General features: G+C 39.6%; 1 protein-coding gene across 6 annotated transcripts in view; it reads left to right on the top strand.

The window, feature by feature from the left end:
- Positions 1-14676, top strand: part of diaph2 (diaphanous-related formin 2) — a 370496-nt gene that overhangs the window by 342395 nt on the left and 13425 nt on the right. Inside the window, exon 30 of one of the 6 annotated variants that reach the window (XM_087171769.1) lies at positions 11580-11601. The exons of the other annotated variants lie outside the window; for them this stretch is intronic. Within the exon in view, the coding sequence (XP_087027895.1) occupies positions 11580-11601 (22 nt within the window). The remainder of the gene's footprint in view (positions 1-11579; positions 11602-14676) is intronic. 6 annotated transcript variants of the gene reach the window in all.

The following is a 14676-nucleotide window of genomic DNA, read 5'->3' as shown; positions in this document are numbered from 1 at the left end:
AAAAAGATGCCGATAATGAAAATCAAAAGTAACAGACAATACAATTTGTTATTCTGTCAGTCTGTGAGTGCAATAACAAAATGTAAGTTTCTCTCACATAGATTAAAAAGCTTTGAATGATAAGAACAAAACTAATGACAATTATGTGCCTTTATTTAATAGGTAGATAGCACTGGGCTCCAAACAGTTCATGATATTACAGACACACAATAAAGTTACACTTTTCTCACCTTAGAGAAGCTCAGAAGCAATTTAAGGAACCTGATTTCCTGGTTCCTACCCTTAGGGGGAAAAAATGTATCATCATCTTATGTAGCATGTTTCAGAATCTAATTTAAACTTTACTACATTTCTCCAGCAGTAAACTATATAGTCAAAGTTAAATCAGTTTCTTTAAGTGTGTGAGAAGAAAGCATTAGTAAAGTCATGGAAAGATCAGTTCAGTAGAATGGAGGAGGAGTGGTCAGTAAAGGCAGCTGGTGTATGATACAGGAACAGTGTGCTCATGTCCTTGTAGTTGTGCTGGTATTAGTCTTGACGGAGTCTGAGAGCTGTGTGTGCAAATGAGACTAATATACATTTCAGAACTTAGCAGTGAAAACATTTCTGTTAGGTACGGTGATTTGTTTGCTAGTCGTCACATGAAAAAAACCCAGAAGCCAGGACTTGGACCCAGAAATGGCTGGTATAGGGTGAAGGCTAGAAGAATGATTGCGTATATGTATGTGTCTGCCTTCCTGACTTCTGTAGTGTGTGTCTACAAATCTATCTCTCTCTTCACGTCTTCTGTCAGTCTCTTTCTGTGGCTGTTCTCAGGCTGTACCCCTCCAGTGTACACTATGTCCACACTGCGGGAGAGCAGCTCTGAAACTTTAATGCTAATTGATCCCAGTGAAGAAGTGTGGACACAGGTGTGTTGCCGCAGGCCCTGGCTATGACATGGATGCCAAGAGATTCTGGGTAACCGAGGGGCTTATAGGGCCAGAGCAAAAAGTGCCACTAGCTAGGGCACAAGTGACCCAGTTCTTTTCTAATCAGCACAGGTTTGATGTGCACTGTGTGTGAGTGTGTGTGTGTGTGTGTGTGTGTGTGTGTGTGTGTGTGTGTGTGTGTGTGTGTGTGTGTGCACACATCAGTCAGAGACAGAAAAAGAAAATGGTAAAAAAGAAAAAAAAAACAAGATTCAGCCAAATAGTCCCAGGTAGTAAAGACTTAGAAACTAAATCCAAAAACTAAAAGTTAATTAAACTAAGATTAGGTATATAAGACTAAAAAAATTAAAGTAAAAATTAAATTTTTTAAACCTTGTTTCGCAAATACCAAAACCACAACAGGAACCACACATGGACAGTTATTCTGGCCAAACTGCAACTAAAATGCCCAAATTCCTGGAAGATTCTCTGCTAAGGGAAAGGACCATAAGGCAGAATAGCAGAAATTACACTGTAATGCTCCTGTGTGTGCATGCATGGGTCTGAGTGGTGTTTTTATGTGTGTTAGTTTTATGAACAAGTATGGTAATTGTGCGCCTTTGAGCCACGGGAAAACCCACATCTAAATCAGACTCAAGCTGCTGTGCAACTCCCAGATTTTCGTCCTAAGTTTGCGGTCTTGATTGTGTAGGTGTGGGCGGGTGGCTGCATGTATCTGCGTGTGTGTTGGTCTGGATGGGAGAGAGACTTAGCACTGCCAAGACGCAGGTGTGCGGATTAGGTGTGATCCCTTCTCATATTCTCAGTAGTATATCTTATTTGATGGCTTTTCTGCCATGTAAATCTCATCAAAAACTAGCTAACAATAGCACCACGTTGACAGACGCCCAAGCATCTGGCGAGCCACCACTCTGAATGTTCAAACTGCTGTGAACAACCTGTCTCCAGAAAAGGGAGTGAATAACTGGGAACGAAACTCAAGGAGCTTGTGTGTGCTTGCATGTAAGTGTTTGTTTACTGCAGTGTGTGCGTGAAAGAGATGAGAGAGAGAAAGAAGGTGGTAGGGGAGGGAGGATACTGCATGTTGATAGCTTCATAAATCATGAAACAGATAGTGCTGTATCTTAACCAGTGTTGAGCCAGGTGACGGCATGATGATGATCTGCTTGTCGTGTTTCGGCTACCCCGACTGACTTTGCTCCCTCACTCTGCTCAAAGATAGAGAAAGACAGAAAGAAGGAGAGAGGGAGAGAGAGGAGAGAAATAACTTTGGCCGGTACAGGGCCCCATTAAAGTGTGATGAGTGGCCTCAGTGACGGGCTCTGTGTACAGCACTTTATTCAGGAACGATCATTTATTTATAGGTGTTGGAATTGTGTTGTTTGCTTGTTTTATTGAAAACCTTGTGGGTAAAGTGGCGGCGGGCCGCCTGGCATGTGAGCGCCACATCTCTGGAGGGCATCCCTGCAGAAAAATCTTCCTCCTTGATGAATAAGTGAAGGGGACAGATAAATTTTTCATTCACACAGAATCCATTGTCGCTTGAGATGTCTGGTCTGTGGGAATGTGTAGTCAACCTGCAGGCAGTAAAAAAAAAAAAAAAAACACACACACACACACGCACACACATAACCTTCCTTAGACACTAGCACACAAATACACAATCGGATAAGCAAGCGCTTAATGTATAGTCACACAGGCATGCAGAAACACCTACACCCTCCATTCAAGTTGAGGACACCAAAGAGCTCTAATAGACAGTGACTGTCAGATGTAGTTAAGGAAGACAGATGAATTAGTGTTTACTCTACCACATGACTGCAAGCCAGCTTATCAGTCACTGCACACACACATCTACATCCTTGTTTAGAAAGGTGTTTAAATTCTATATGTCTTTCTATCAAAGCTTTTTTTTACCTTTTGCAGTCTGAAAAATGAATTTCATTTTCTTGTGAGAAGGGAAATAACAAAAAATCTAAAGAAACTGACAGTATTTGATTTAAAAGTTGATTTAAAAGTTGCAAGAAGTTACATTACTGCTGCTTCTGTAGCCAGTATGTCTATATGCTCTCTCTGTCTACCACCTCTACTTTAAGTCTTGTACACAAAAACTCACGTTGACAGCCACACAGGCAAAAACATGAAGGTAGCAAAGTGTAGCCCATCACAGGAAGGGTTGTGGTGTTTTGTGTACATGAGGGAGCATCTCTCAGTATGAATGATTTATGTTAAAAGAGAAAGTGAAAAGTCTTTCTGGAAGCACACCCACCCTGCACCCTCCCCATGTGAACAGAAGGGAGCATCTTCAAATGGCCAAATGGGTCTGGTGGTGATGGCATGGAGGAAAGAGCAAGGCTGCTCGCTTGCAAAGCCTTCTATGATCTCCACCACCACTCTCACTGCGCGCTGGGACACATCAAAAAGGGGATTAATAAATAAATAACACACAACACCATGTTTTATTAACTTGGGTAAGGCATCAGTGGTGAGGGGTTCTAGAGAATCCTGAGATTGGATGGCAGCTTGGATTGTGGCTGGAAAACTTGTAGAAGCTGTCTAACCATTTTCAGATTTTTTGAGGAAAAGTTCTTATTGAACTGGGCCATGAATGATAAAAAAAAAAGCGTAGTATAAAACTGTCTAAACTACGTCTCTGACTTCTTCATCTTAATCTAATGGATTTGTTGTAAATAGATTACACTGTATAATGATAGTTCATGTTGAAGTGAGAAAAAATGGAAAAATATAAATTAATTTATGCAATTACAGTACAACAGTTACTCCTAGATATTACATCCACAGTATATAAAAGAAAACCAGCAAATCCACATATTGGAGTAGCTTGACTCATTGAATCTAACAAATGACTCAAATGTTGGAATGTCAAATTTTTAGGGATCGATTTACTATTGTTTAACTGGATCAGTGAAACAATTACCTGGCTACTTACCTATTTAGCTTAAGCTAAATGAAAAGGACATGAGTAGTGGTTCACAGTGGTTTTCCTCTGGCATGTGCAACTCCTGGTCAAACAACCACCTCTGGTTACCCACCTTCTTTACCTGCTCTGTGGTTTTAACAGAAATCTAACACTATTCCTAGAGATGGGGCTTTAGCTGTATTTTAGTTCACAGTGAAGGAGTTGTGCTGCTTCCTTTACAGGGCACAACAGATGTTTGTTTCCTAACCCCCTTCTTCGAGAGAATGCAGGATGTTTTTTATAGCTTGGTTTGTTTTATAAGTATTAATACTGTCAGCATGATGCTGAGATTCTACTTGTCAGGTATTATCTCCACATCGCAAATGGATTAGTGTGTGTGTGTGTGTGTGTGTGTGTGTGTGTGTGTGTGTGTGACCGTGAATGTGTGTGTGTGTGTGTGACCATGAATGTGTGTGTTTATGTATGTTTGTGTGTAATTGTGCGTGTGTGCTGCCAAACTTATTTGTGCTTCTTAGAATATGTGTCTGAACATTATGCACCTGTGAGCGTGTGTGTTGTTTGTGTGTCATCTTGAGCGCACTGTGAAGGTGTCATTGTGGAGCCTAGGCCCTGTAAGCTGTCAGACAGTGAGAGATGCTGCACCTCTAAAGGGCATGCTTTCTGGGCCTTTCCTGTCTATTATAAGCCCTGCAACACTCATCAAGGCTGTTGCAGTGCACCCCCATGTCCCTCAAGCATCCACAGAGAGAAGCCACCTTTCTAACTAGGAGAGCCCTTGCCTCTAAACTTCACATACCCTTGTCTTCCATTTTGACATGATAAACGCAAGCAGCAGTAATGAGGCGTTGGGTTGTCAGGGCATCCATTTTGTTTTTGCTCAAACCTGAGAAGAACAAAAGAATCCTACCCTTTCTCCATTTTGAGACACCCAGTGCATATTCTCTCTAAGCTATTGCTCCTTACAGGTGCCAAGGGTTAAACCCTTATGGCTTCCTCACTTCCACTTGTGATTCACACTCACTAATTTAGACCCCCACCTGATGTGAAATCGTGTGTGAGGGTAGGGATTTATAGGAAATGATAGATTGCACGCACAGTCTGTTGATAACACTCAGAAGTGATGACACTGCTGAAGGTGGTGCTAGTACTACAGCTAAGATAGACTGCACTGAGGCTAGCCAAAGATTGAGATGTTTCGCTATCTCGCCATCTGTAACAGTCACGCCTGGCGACGTCAGAAACAGATCGCCTTGATACCAGCCACATCAAATCTCCAGTTTGCCAAGCAAATAGAATAAAACAATCTATCGATCTTGCCCCACCTCCCTGTGTATCAACACAATCCATCTGTGTTTATCAGGCTATCTGGCTTCCTATCTTTTGTTGTCTGCAGGCAAGCATTCTTTTCTTTTCTTCCCTTTTATTTTCTTCCTTCCTCCTCCCACATTTGTTTGGTGATCCATCAGCCTATTTACCTTATCATGCTGCCAAACCATCCATTTACGCTCCCATCTGTCTGTCAAACTATATCTTAGCTTCCATTTGTCTAACTATCTCTCTGTCTACTCATTCACCTGTCAATCATGTGGCTTGCCTTGGCTCTCGCAGGTTTCAGCCTCTCTGGCTGATGCTGTCTCTGAACTCGTCAGCTCAGAAAACCGCTGGATGAAGTAATTAGATTCCTATCAATTCATCTAAAGTTTTACACCGTATTAACTACAGTCACATTTAATCATAGTGTAGTTATGTCAGTTTCAGGATTGATATTAAGAATAAATATTTGGACAGGGGTTATGAAGGTTATGAATTGTTATTTGAATTGTTACGGTCGAATAAATGACCTGTTTTTATTTATTATGTGTTGTTTGCTAAATTTGTAGGGAAGATGTAAAATATGAAAGTTTAGATTGTGTTGAGTTCATACAACATGTTCAGTGCAGACTGTTGTCTGTGTTCTAGATAGTTCTCTCCACAGAATCCAAATGGAAGCAGGTCACTGCTTTGGCTCGGTCCAGTTCAGATCAAGCCTCAGCGGAGCAGGCCAGACACTGATGTCCATGTAGTCAGGGGGTCTGGCCTCCCACAGAGGCCCAATCAGTCTTATAGGATCAGTGACTGGCCCCCTAGGCACCAGAGAGCTTTGGCCTGATGGATTACTCTCTCTCCTGGCTCGGGCCTGTGAAACCCAGGCTTCTGCTACAGGCCCCATCTGTGCTCCCCATGGCTCCTACATGCCTTGTGGTCATAGTCTTGGGCTGCTGGTGAAGCCCCAAATCAGAAACCTTACTCTACTGTGTATATTATGACACCACTAGTAATCCTCTATGCATAAAATCTAATGTGTGCATAAAATAATCAACTGTTGAAACTACTTTGATAACAAAAATTGTTTAAATAATGTCATTTTTGACATTTGGTCTTACAATATTGTAAATTGAATACTTGTTTTTGACTATTGGCTGGACAGAAGAAGACATTTGACGATATCACCTTGGACTGGATGTTGTCGTCTTTTACGTTGTTTTCTGATGTTTAATAAACCAAACAATGAATCAGTTAGTGAAAAAAATAATCAGCAGATTGATTGATTATGAAAATGATCATCATTTGCAGGAATGGAGGGTTAAAATGTAGTGAAAATGCTTGTGTTACCTGTACTGCACAAAATGTACTGCCCATCCTAATACCACTACACTAAATCTTCAGTGTTGAGGCGATAATGTCAAAGTATAAAGTAAACTCAAACATCGGGTGAACAGGTGGGCAACGCTTAGCAGTTTCAGGAGTTTACTCTTGAGGATATTTGTTTTCTTTCATGGTTATACTTAGGTTTAAGCCTGCATCCTGAAACCTGACTGCTGAGAGGACAATCATGAATGGGAGTTTTGCCTCAGGCACTGATCGATTGCGAAAGTGTTTTCATGTAACTGTTCATTTGGGCTGTGTGTGCCTCCACTGCATCCCAGAATGCCAGGATGCATTGTTCCGTGACTGAGGATTCAAGTCCAGCAGAGATATTTTAAGGAGATTTCTTAACCTGAGGGGCCCAGTGAGGAATCTGTGCTTCCAGTAGTCTATCAGGGTTCTTGTTTTCAATCAAAAATCTAACAAATGTTACCTGAGCTTTAAGGGGAATGACGGATTTTTTTTTTTTTTTTTGAGATTACCACTCACATAGATTCATGCAGAGCTTAAGTGCACACAGGTTTTACATGCCCAAACACGCAAAAACTCTTTTCTTCTCTCCTGCTGTTTTGTCCCCGGCAGAGACCTGTCAAAGCTTTCCTACTGAGGAGATAAACTAGTACTTTTCTTCCCTCTAAAAATAAGCATTTGAATATGAACATGTGCAGTGGTTTCCTACTCTCCTGAAACAGATTTTGTGCCGAGCAGTCAGGAGGCATTACTTTGAGACCAAGCTCCTTTCAGTAGGGTTATTAAGGGGTAGTGCGTGTATGTGTGTACATTTTCTGCTGTGTTTATGTGGAAGTGTTGGGCCGCAGTTATGCAGTATGTCTGACCATAAGAGCACTAAGATGAGAGATAAGACTAGTTTGAAAAAGGGAAAAAATGGTAAGAACAGCCTGCATTGGGAAAAAAAAAATCCAGCCCTGATGCCAGTTTGTGAGTGACGTTGCACAGCCCAGTTTTTGTCAAAGGGAGTCTGGATCTTAAATGGAATCAAGGGAGGGAGCGTCATGAGAGACTGTTGGGGGAAAGAATAGCTGTATTCACTATCTGGGTCACTCACCAGTATTACCATGCATGCACATCATAGTACCCACTGAGATAGAGTGGTGATAGAGGCATGGAAAGTTTAACCGCATCCCTGCCCTGTCAAAACCAATTGCATGTGTTATGACCACCCTGGTCTCAGTGAACCTCTCCTCGTTACCGTTTATCTCAACAGACTGTCAGTTAAACTCACTTTCCCTCTAAACTCTGTATACAAACTGTCGAACAGGAAGGTGAATTTGTATACATGCATGCTAAATCTCAATACTGTGAGATTTAGTGTCCATTTCAAGTTCAAATTCTTTGTTAAGTGTTTAGATTGCTTTCTCTGCTTCCTGGGTGTTTAGAAATCCCAAGTGGCTGCCTTCTTCTAGTTAACATTGGAGGTAATGTCAGTAATAGGGGGATTAAAAAGAGAAAAGCAGGAAGAGAGTAAGAGAAGAAACAGTGTGTTGAATGAGAAGAAGAAAGAAAAAGAGAAAGAGTGGGAGACTTTCAGTATCTTGCCTCAGCATGTTTATCCAGGCCTGTCTGAGGCATTTCCCTCTGTCATGCCATTCTGATCGCCTCTGCCTGTTATGGTGGGCTAAGAAAACACACCAAAACACATCAAGCACCGGATTGCAACCCCCTCACTCTCAGATCATCTGACATTTGCACAACCCCTCGTTTAGGTGATACTTCTTAAAAAAAGAAAAGGAAAAACACTTTCTACAGGTAACACCGTTAAACTGGAGACAGAAACCAGAAATAACAGTTAGTTTCTCTATAAGCCTTCACAGATTATAATAAAGTGCAGCCATAAAGCATGTTGTGTTTTGTCTGTGAGCATCGCAGATTTCTCTTCACGGACAGGTTGGCTAAACGAAGCATGTCTGAAAGCCGACTTTGATTGAAAGTAAAATGTTTATTACCCAGAGAATTTTTGAAAGTCACTCTGGGACATACAGAAAATCAATAAATGAAAATGTTGGTGAGGCAGAATGTGTGTCTGAATATATCAATATAGTAAACTAAATAAAACATGATTGAATGAAAAAAAAAGGTGTTCAATGATGAAGTCAACTAATCTCCCCCAACTTTAACACATGAGCTGGAATGCTGTAAAGCTCTGTTTACGTCCCTTTTTGTGAGACAAAGCAGCACTTCAATATGTGTATGTATGTGCACATGCACTAATGTTAATTTTGTTACGCACAATTTTAGCAGAAATGCTGAAATGTAGTAAAAGTAGTGGGGTTTCAGGACATTGAATGTATAGTAATGGTAATACTACATTTTTGTAAGCAGTAATATGTCAAATATTACCACATTAATGTGGGATACCGGCATAAAAATAGAATGTATATTTAGAATATTTAAAACATGCACATTTTTTTTTACGTATTGATTACTAAGTGCATTCCAAACATGCCGACTTTATGTAATGCAGCCATTGCATTGTTTTAAAATTCTTGTTTTTTGTTTTGTTTTTTACTCAGTGGGAGAAAATCTGAATTTTTCTCTTCAGCTTTTGTTACCAGAAGCAACTTGACCTTCATTTGATGTAAACTTTGGTGAACAGGGTCTTCTTGTAGCAGAAAATACAACTATTAGATGCAGGCAACATAATTTATAAATGAAAATTGGTTCAAAATAATTTATTTTTGAAAATCCAGATAGTCTTCTGTAGAAAAAAGAGTAAAAAAATAAAAAATAAATAAAGGAAAAAAAACTGAAACAATGAGCCTAACATATTAAGTGCAGTAGCTAAGCGAAAGCATACAGGGCTTTTAATCCTTTAATCTTCTATAATGCATTGGTTTGTACACATTTCAGCTGCTTATTATAAATCAGTGAGTCTCTTGACACATCAAGTAGAAAAGGGTCACTGACACTCTTCTTTGACCCGCCATCCCCATTTTCCCTACCCCTTCTTTTTCCAGCTCTCCACAACTGAACTCACCTTCTCTTCAGTTGCACTATTTTTTCCCTCCCCTGCTCCTTGTTTGAGGTGATTACTCTTACCAGTGAACGAGCGGCTGTGTTTGCCACGACTGTAGTTTTGCGATACCCAGCCCATAACTTTCAGTAGGAAGAAATAGCTTCTCTCCCTCTGCATCCCATTTATACACCGTATCTTGTTTCTGTGTAGGGAGTTCCATTACTCTGTAGCTTGGAGGCTGGCAGAGGGGAAGGGGAGGGAGGTGGAGTAGATGAAAAGAGGTGATAGAAGGTTGTGGCTGTAGCTGTTGCTAGTGCTGCAGACGCTCACCCCTTCGACAGAGAAGCAAACACAACACACAACAACATGTTGATGTGCAGCAAGCAGAGATTTAATCACATTTATTATGTTTTATCTCATCAAAATATGAAGTGCAGAGCAACTCGGCGAGAGAATTAGAGAAGAGGCAGTGACATGTCAGAGAAATCATATCATTGCTCACTTGTTTAGCACAAAAGAAAGCCGATGCAAGATTTGCAAAGAAACACGCAGTTGGCAGTTTATTAGGTACACCTTACTAAAACTAATGCAGTCTAACACACCTGCAATTAAGCCTCCTTCAGGTTTATTGAAATTGTTTTATTGAGGTGTTGATTGTTGAACTTTATGTTCATTTTGGAGGATGTAGTTTGTGGTACTGTTGAACTGTATTGCATTATACAGAGAGCTGTCTCTACCATCTAGCCTACCCTCATTGATATAAATGGGGTGGACAAAATATAAATACCTGTCCAAATAGCTCTATACTATTCTACAGTACCACCACCTGCAGTGTCGCAAAATGACCATAAAAGTTGAATTAACACCTCTCTAAAATAATTTCAACAAAAAAGGGAACCTTAAAACCTTTGTGAAGGAGGTTTTATTGCAGGGCTGCTGTATTAGACTGCATTAGTTTTTGCTTTGTGGCAACTTCTGAGTGTATTCTGCAATAGATGCAGCTCCACTCCTCCCTTATGATGCATCCTGTCTGTCTTCTGCAGCTATTTACACACATGATTGGTGACTATATGTGAACCTGACCTTGTTATTTTGGCCTTGATGAATGTGAATGCCATGTTTAGATGTTGGCCCAGAGTCTGATGCTACCCAGATGATATTTAACTAACACACCATAATCCCTCCAAAAGTCGTCCTGTTTATACTGGCCACTGAAAGGTAATTCCTCAAAGTATACCATGCTGAAAGCATTTGATAGATGACTGGCAGCTTTTTCTTCTCTTGCGTATCGTAGAGCCCTATCATGATGTAATTCTACGCAATTAGCCGAAGATGACAGGCACAGAAAAGTCATGATGATATTTAATCTCTTTTGGGAAATCCATCGGGGAAACTGTAGTTCTATCGTCTATCACAACATGAAATGACATCTCACTGGAGGCCCCCCAAACAGTCAGGAGAAGGTTCGAGTTGACTGTGCCGACTTAAGGCCTCTGCTTTGGCTGTTTAGTAATCTTGGCGTCCTCTCCTCCTCCTATTACCCTTGTCTTATTCAGAGTCTCTCCCTTGTGGCAGGGATCATCATGATATACATGCAAGGATATGCTTGTGTGCGTTAGAAACAGAGGGGGAGAGAGAGAGAGATAGACAGAGAGTGTGTGTGTGTGTGTGTGTGTGTGTGTTTGTGTGTGTGTGTGATTTCCTCAAAGCAATGCATCGAACCGTTTCTCTGTACACGACTTGAACTCTTTAGCAACAATGTATTTCCATCTGTGTGTGTGTGTGTGTGTGAGAGAGAGAGCGAGAGAGAGAGAGACACACATTTGTGCATGTGTGTATGTCAGTGACTTCCCCCTCCATCTGCCCACCCTCATTGAAATCCTTGGTGCATTTAGTAACATTTCGAGAAACAGTGCCAGCCAACATTTAATTAAGTTTTGATATGCCAACATCTCCCTGCTGTAACATGGAATACCTGCTCTTCTTTTGTCAATTTCTTCTCCTGTGCTTGTGCTCCTCTGTGTCGTGCCTACTGTAACTTGGAAAGATGTCGCCTCTGGGAGAAGCAGGTAAAGAAGCCATCAAACCCAACGCAAGTAGAAAGAGTTGCAATCAGTGCTCTAAAAACCTGTAGAGTGTCTTTTGTGTGGATCTCCTTTTCCCCAGTCTCAATTTGTTTCCCCCTCTGCCTGTATGTGTGTGTGTGTGTGTGTGTGTGTGTGTGTGTGCGTGCTTGAAGAATTCAATTCAGTAGAGGCTAGTAGTAATGTTTCTCTCCCAGTAGAAATGGCTGCTGTTTGTTCAATTGTTGTGATAGATTGATGCGGGGTGGGAAAAGATGGGCTTTTATGCACTTGAAGATAGAAAAGTCTTTATGAGAAGCCAATAGCTCTCCGTTCCTCTGGTGGACCCTTTGATGGGAGATGCCTCTTGGTGGAAGTTTTTCTCCTCTTTTGCGAAGTCTTTGACAAAAGCTTTTCCATGTATTTTAGGCAGTTAGGTAAGACGCAATTACCCCCAAAAGGGCACTTTTCATTTGTAATTCCCCAAAAAAGCTACCTACTATCCAACATTTTTCCTGTAAGGTTTCAACAAGTGGCCACACTAATAGTCTCCATTGTTTTCACTTTACACAGCATAGAAAATACCTGCCTCTTCAAATAACAAAGCCAACAGTGTGCTCTTGTTAAGTGCACATTGCTCATATAGTGTCAATACACCTGTACTTTGACTCAATATGAAATTTAAACTATAAGTGCACTGTATGGTGAACAAAGCTGATGGCAAGATGTCAGCTGGAGCACTGGATGCTTTTGTTGTAGCCATTTTATAGTAACAAAATATCACAAAATGATGGGTTACTGTGAAGAAATCACCTGATATGAACAAGGGAAACTGTTCCATTTAGTTAAGTATTAAAAACTGTTGGTTTGATTGTGGGTATACTGTATATAATGTGTAGTATAATGTGACATAGTATTTGTGCGCCCTTTATTCAAACCCCCAGTAGTTGTAATTTTTATAGATCTGTTTGTGGATTGTTCCAATTTGTTTTTTGTTTTTTGTTTTTTTCCTTTTTCCTTGTTTTTGACTACAACAGCCAGGCCAGTCCTATAAATGGATTCATCACTGACTGGTTATACCATTGGTTAGCTGGCTGAGAATTCCCCTATTGGTTGTTGCTTTTTCAAAACGATTTAGCACTGACAAGCAGTGTTGCCAACTTAGTGCTTTTGTTGTTGCAGTAACACACTTTTCAGATGCCTTTAGCAACTTTTTTTTCCCAAAAAAGCACCTAGCCGACTTTTTGGATAAAATTGAGCTACTTTCAATACAAGAGAATCACCAGCATTGCCTTACGAGCGTGAGGTCGGGCTTTACCTCCATATACATACCATTTTATGCTGACTGCACGGCGGCTGACATAAATGAGCTTCTAACTTTCTCTCTGAGTGATCATTTTAGAAGTAAATATAGCTGAAATCACAGCACAGCAGTGTCTTGTGTTTGGTGATTTTGTCAGATGACGTAACAGAAATAAAATCAAGATTTACAGCTTTATTGTAAATTCAGCTGCATTAGACTGAGACTGATTTACACTTGCAGAATGCAAATAGTCTATGACGCAGTTCAGCCTTGTACTGGGTTTTGACCTCGTCTTGTTCGATAAGGGCGTAGGTTTGCATATGGATGGTAGAGACATATCCCTACCAATATTTGAGTGAACTCATTTGCACTATGTTTGCAGTGAATTTATATTAAATAATTCCAATGTGCCCTCCAAGACAACCGATGTAGGCATGATAGCATTTGATTGACTGAAAGGGTGGGGACTATCTGAAGGCTCACGTCATGTGAGAAAATCACAGTGGTACCTAATGTCACCAGAGAAATGTCAACTGATGTTATTTAACCGTGTTAGCTAGCGTTAAGTAGCAAGCTAACCCTAGCTTCTCGCTTGTGTAGTCTCTTAGTAGTTTTATGCCTTACAATACTATGACGTTTTTTGACAAATTTATGCCTTACTTTACTATGACATTTTATGCCTTACTACACTATAACGTTTTTTGACATTTTTATGCCTTACTACTCTGACGTTTTTATACCTTAGTATGCTATGACGTTTTTTAACAAATTTGTGCCATACTATACTATGACATTTTTGGACATTTTTATGCCTTACTATACTATGACATTTCATGCATTACTATACTATGATTTTTATTTTACATTTTTATTCCTTACTATACTATGACGTTTTTTTTTACATTTTTATGCCTTACTATACTATGACTTTTTTTTGACATTTTGATGCCTTACTATACTGTGACGTTTTATGCCTTACTATACTATGACGTTTTTTTTTACATTTTTATGCCTTACTATACTGACGTTTTTTGACAATTTTATGCCTTACTATACTATGACGTTTTTTTAGATTTTGATGCCTTACTATACTATGACTTTTTATGCCTTACTATACTATGAGGTTTCATGCCTTACTATACTATGACATTTTTTGACAAATTTATACCTTAGTATACTATGACATTTTTTGACAGATTTGTGCCTTACTATACTATGACATTTTTTGACATTTTTATGCCTTACTATGCTATGACTGTTTTTTTTTATTTTTATGCCTTACTATACTATGACGTTTTTTGACGATTTTAAGCCTTGGTATTCTGTGACATTTTATGCCTTACTATACTATGACCTTTTTTTTTACATTTTTATGCCTTACTATACCATGTTGTTTTTTTGTCAATTTTATGCCTTACTGTACTATGTCGTTTTTGACATTTTTATACCTTATTATACTATGACATTTTATGCCTTACTATACTATGACATTTTATGCCTTACTATACTATGAGTTTTTTTGACATATTTTGCCTTACTATACTATGACGTTTTTTGACAATTTTATGCCTTACTATTTTATGACCTTCAATGCTTTACTGTACTATGATTTTTTATGCCTTATTATACTTTGATGTTTTTTTACATTTTTATGCCTTACTATACTATGAGATTTCATGCCTTATTATACTATGACAATTGATGCCTTACTATACTATGATTTTTATTTTAAATTTTTATGCCTTAATATACTATGACGTTTTATGCCTTACTATACT

This window comes from Seriola lalandi, unplaced genomic scaffold, assembly GCF_002814215.2.
Source record: "Seriola lalandi dorsalis isolate HSWRI2012SDOR001 ecotype SW California unplaced genomic scaffold, Sedor1 jcf7180002054972, whole genome shotgun sequence".
In the NCBI taxonomy this organism is placed as follows: Eukaryota; Metazoa; Chordata; class Actinopteri; order Carangiformes; family Carangidae; genus Seriola; species Seriola lalandi.
The sequence above is the reverse complement of the archived record's forward strand: the minus strand, read 5'-3'. Positions and strand labels throughout refer to the sequence as shown.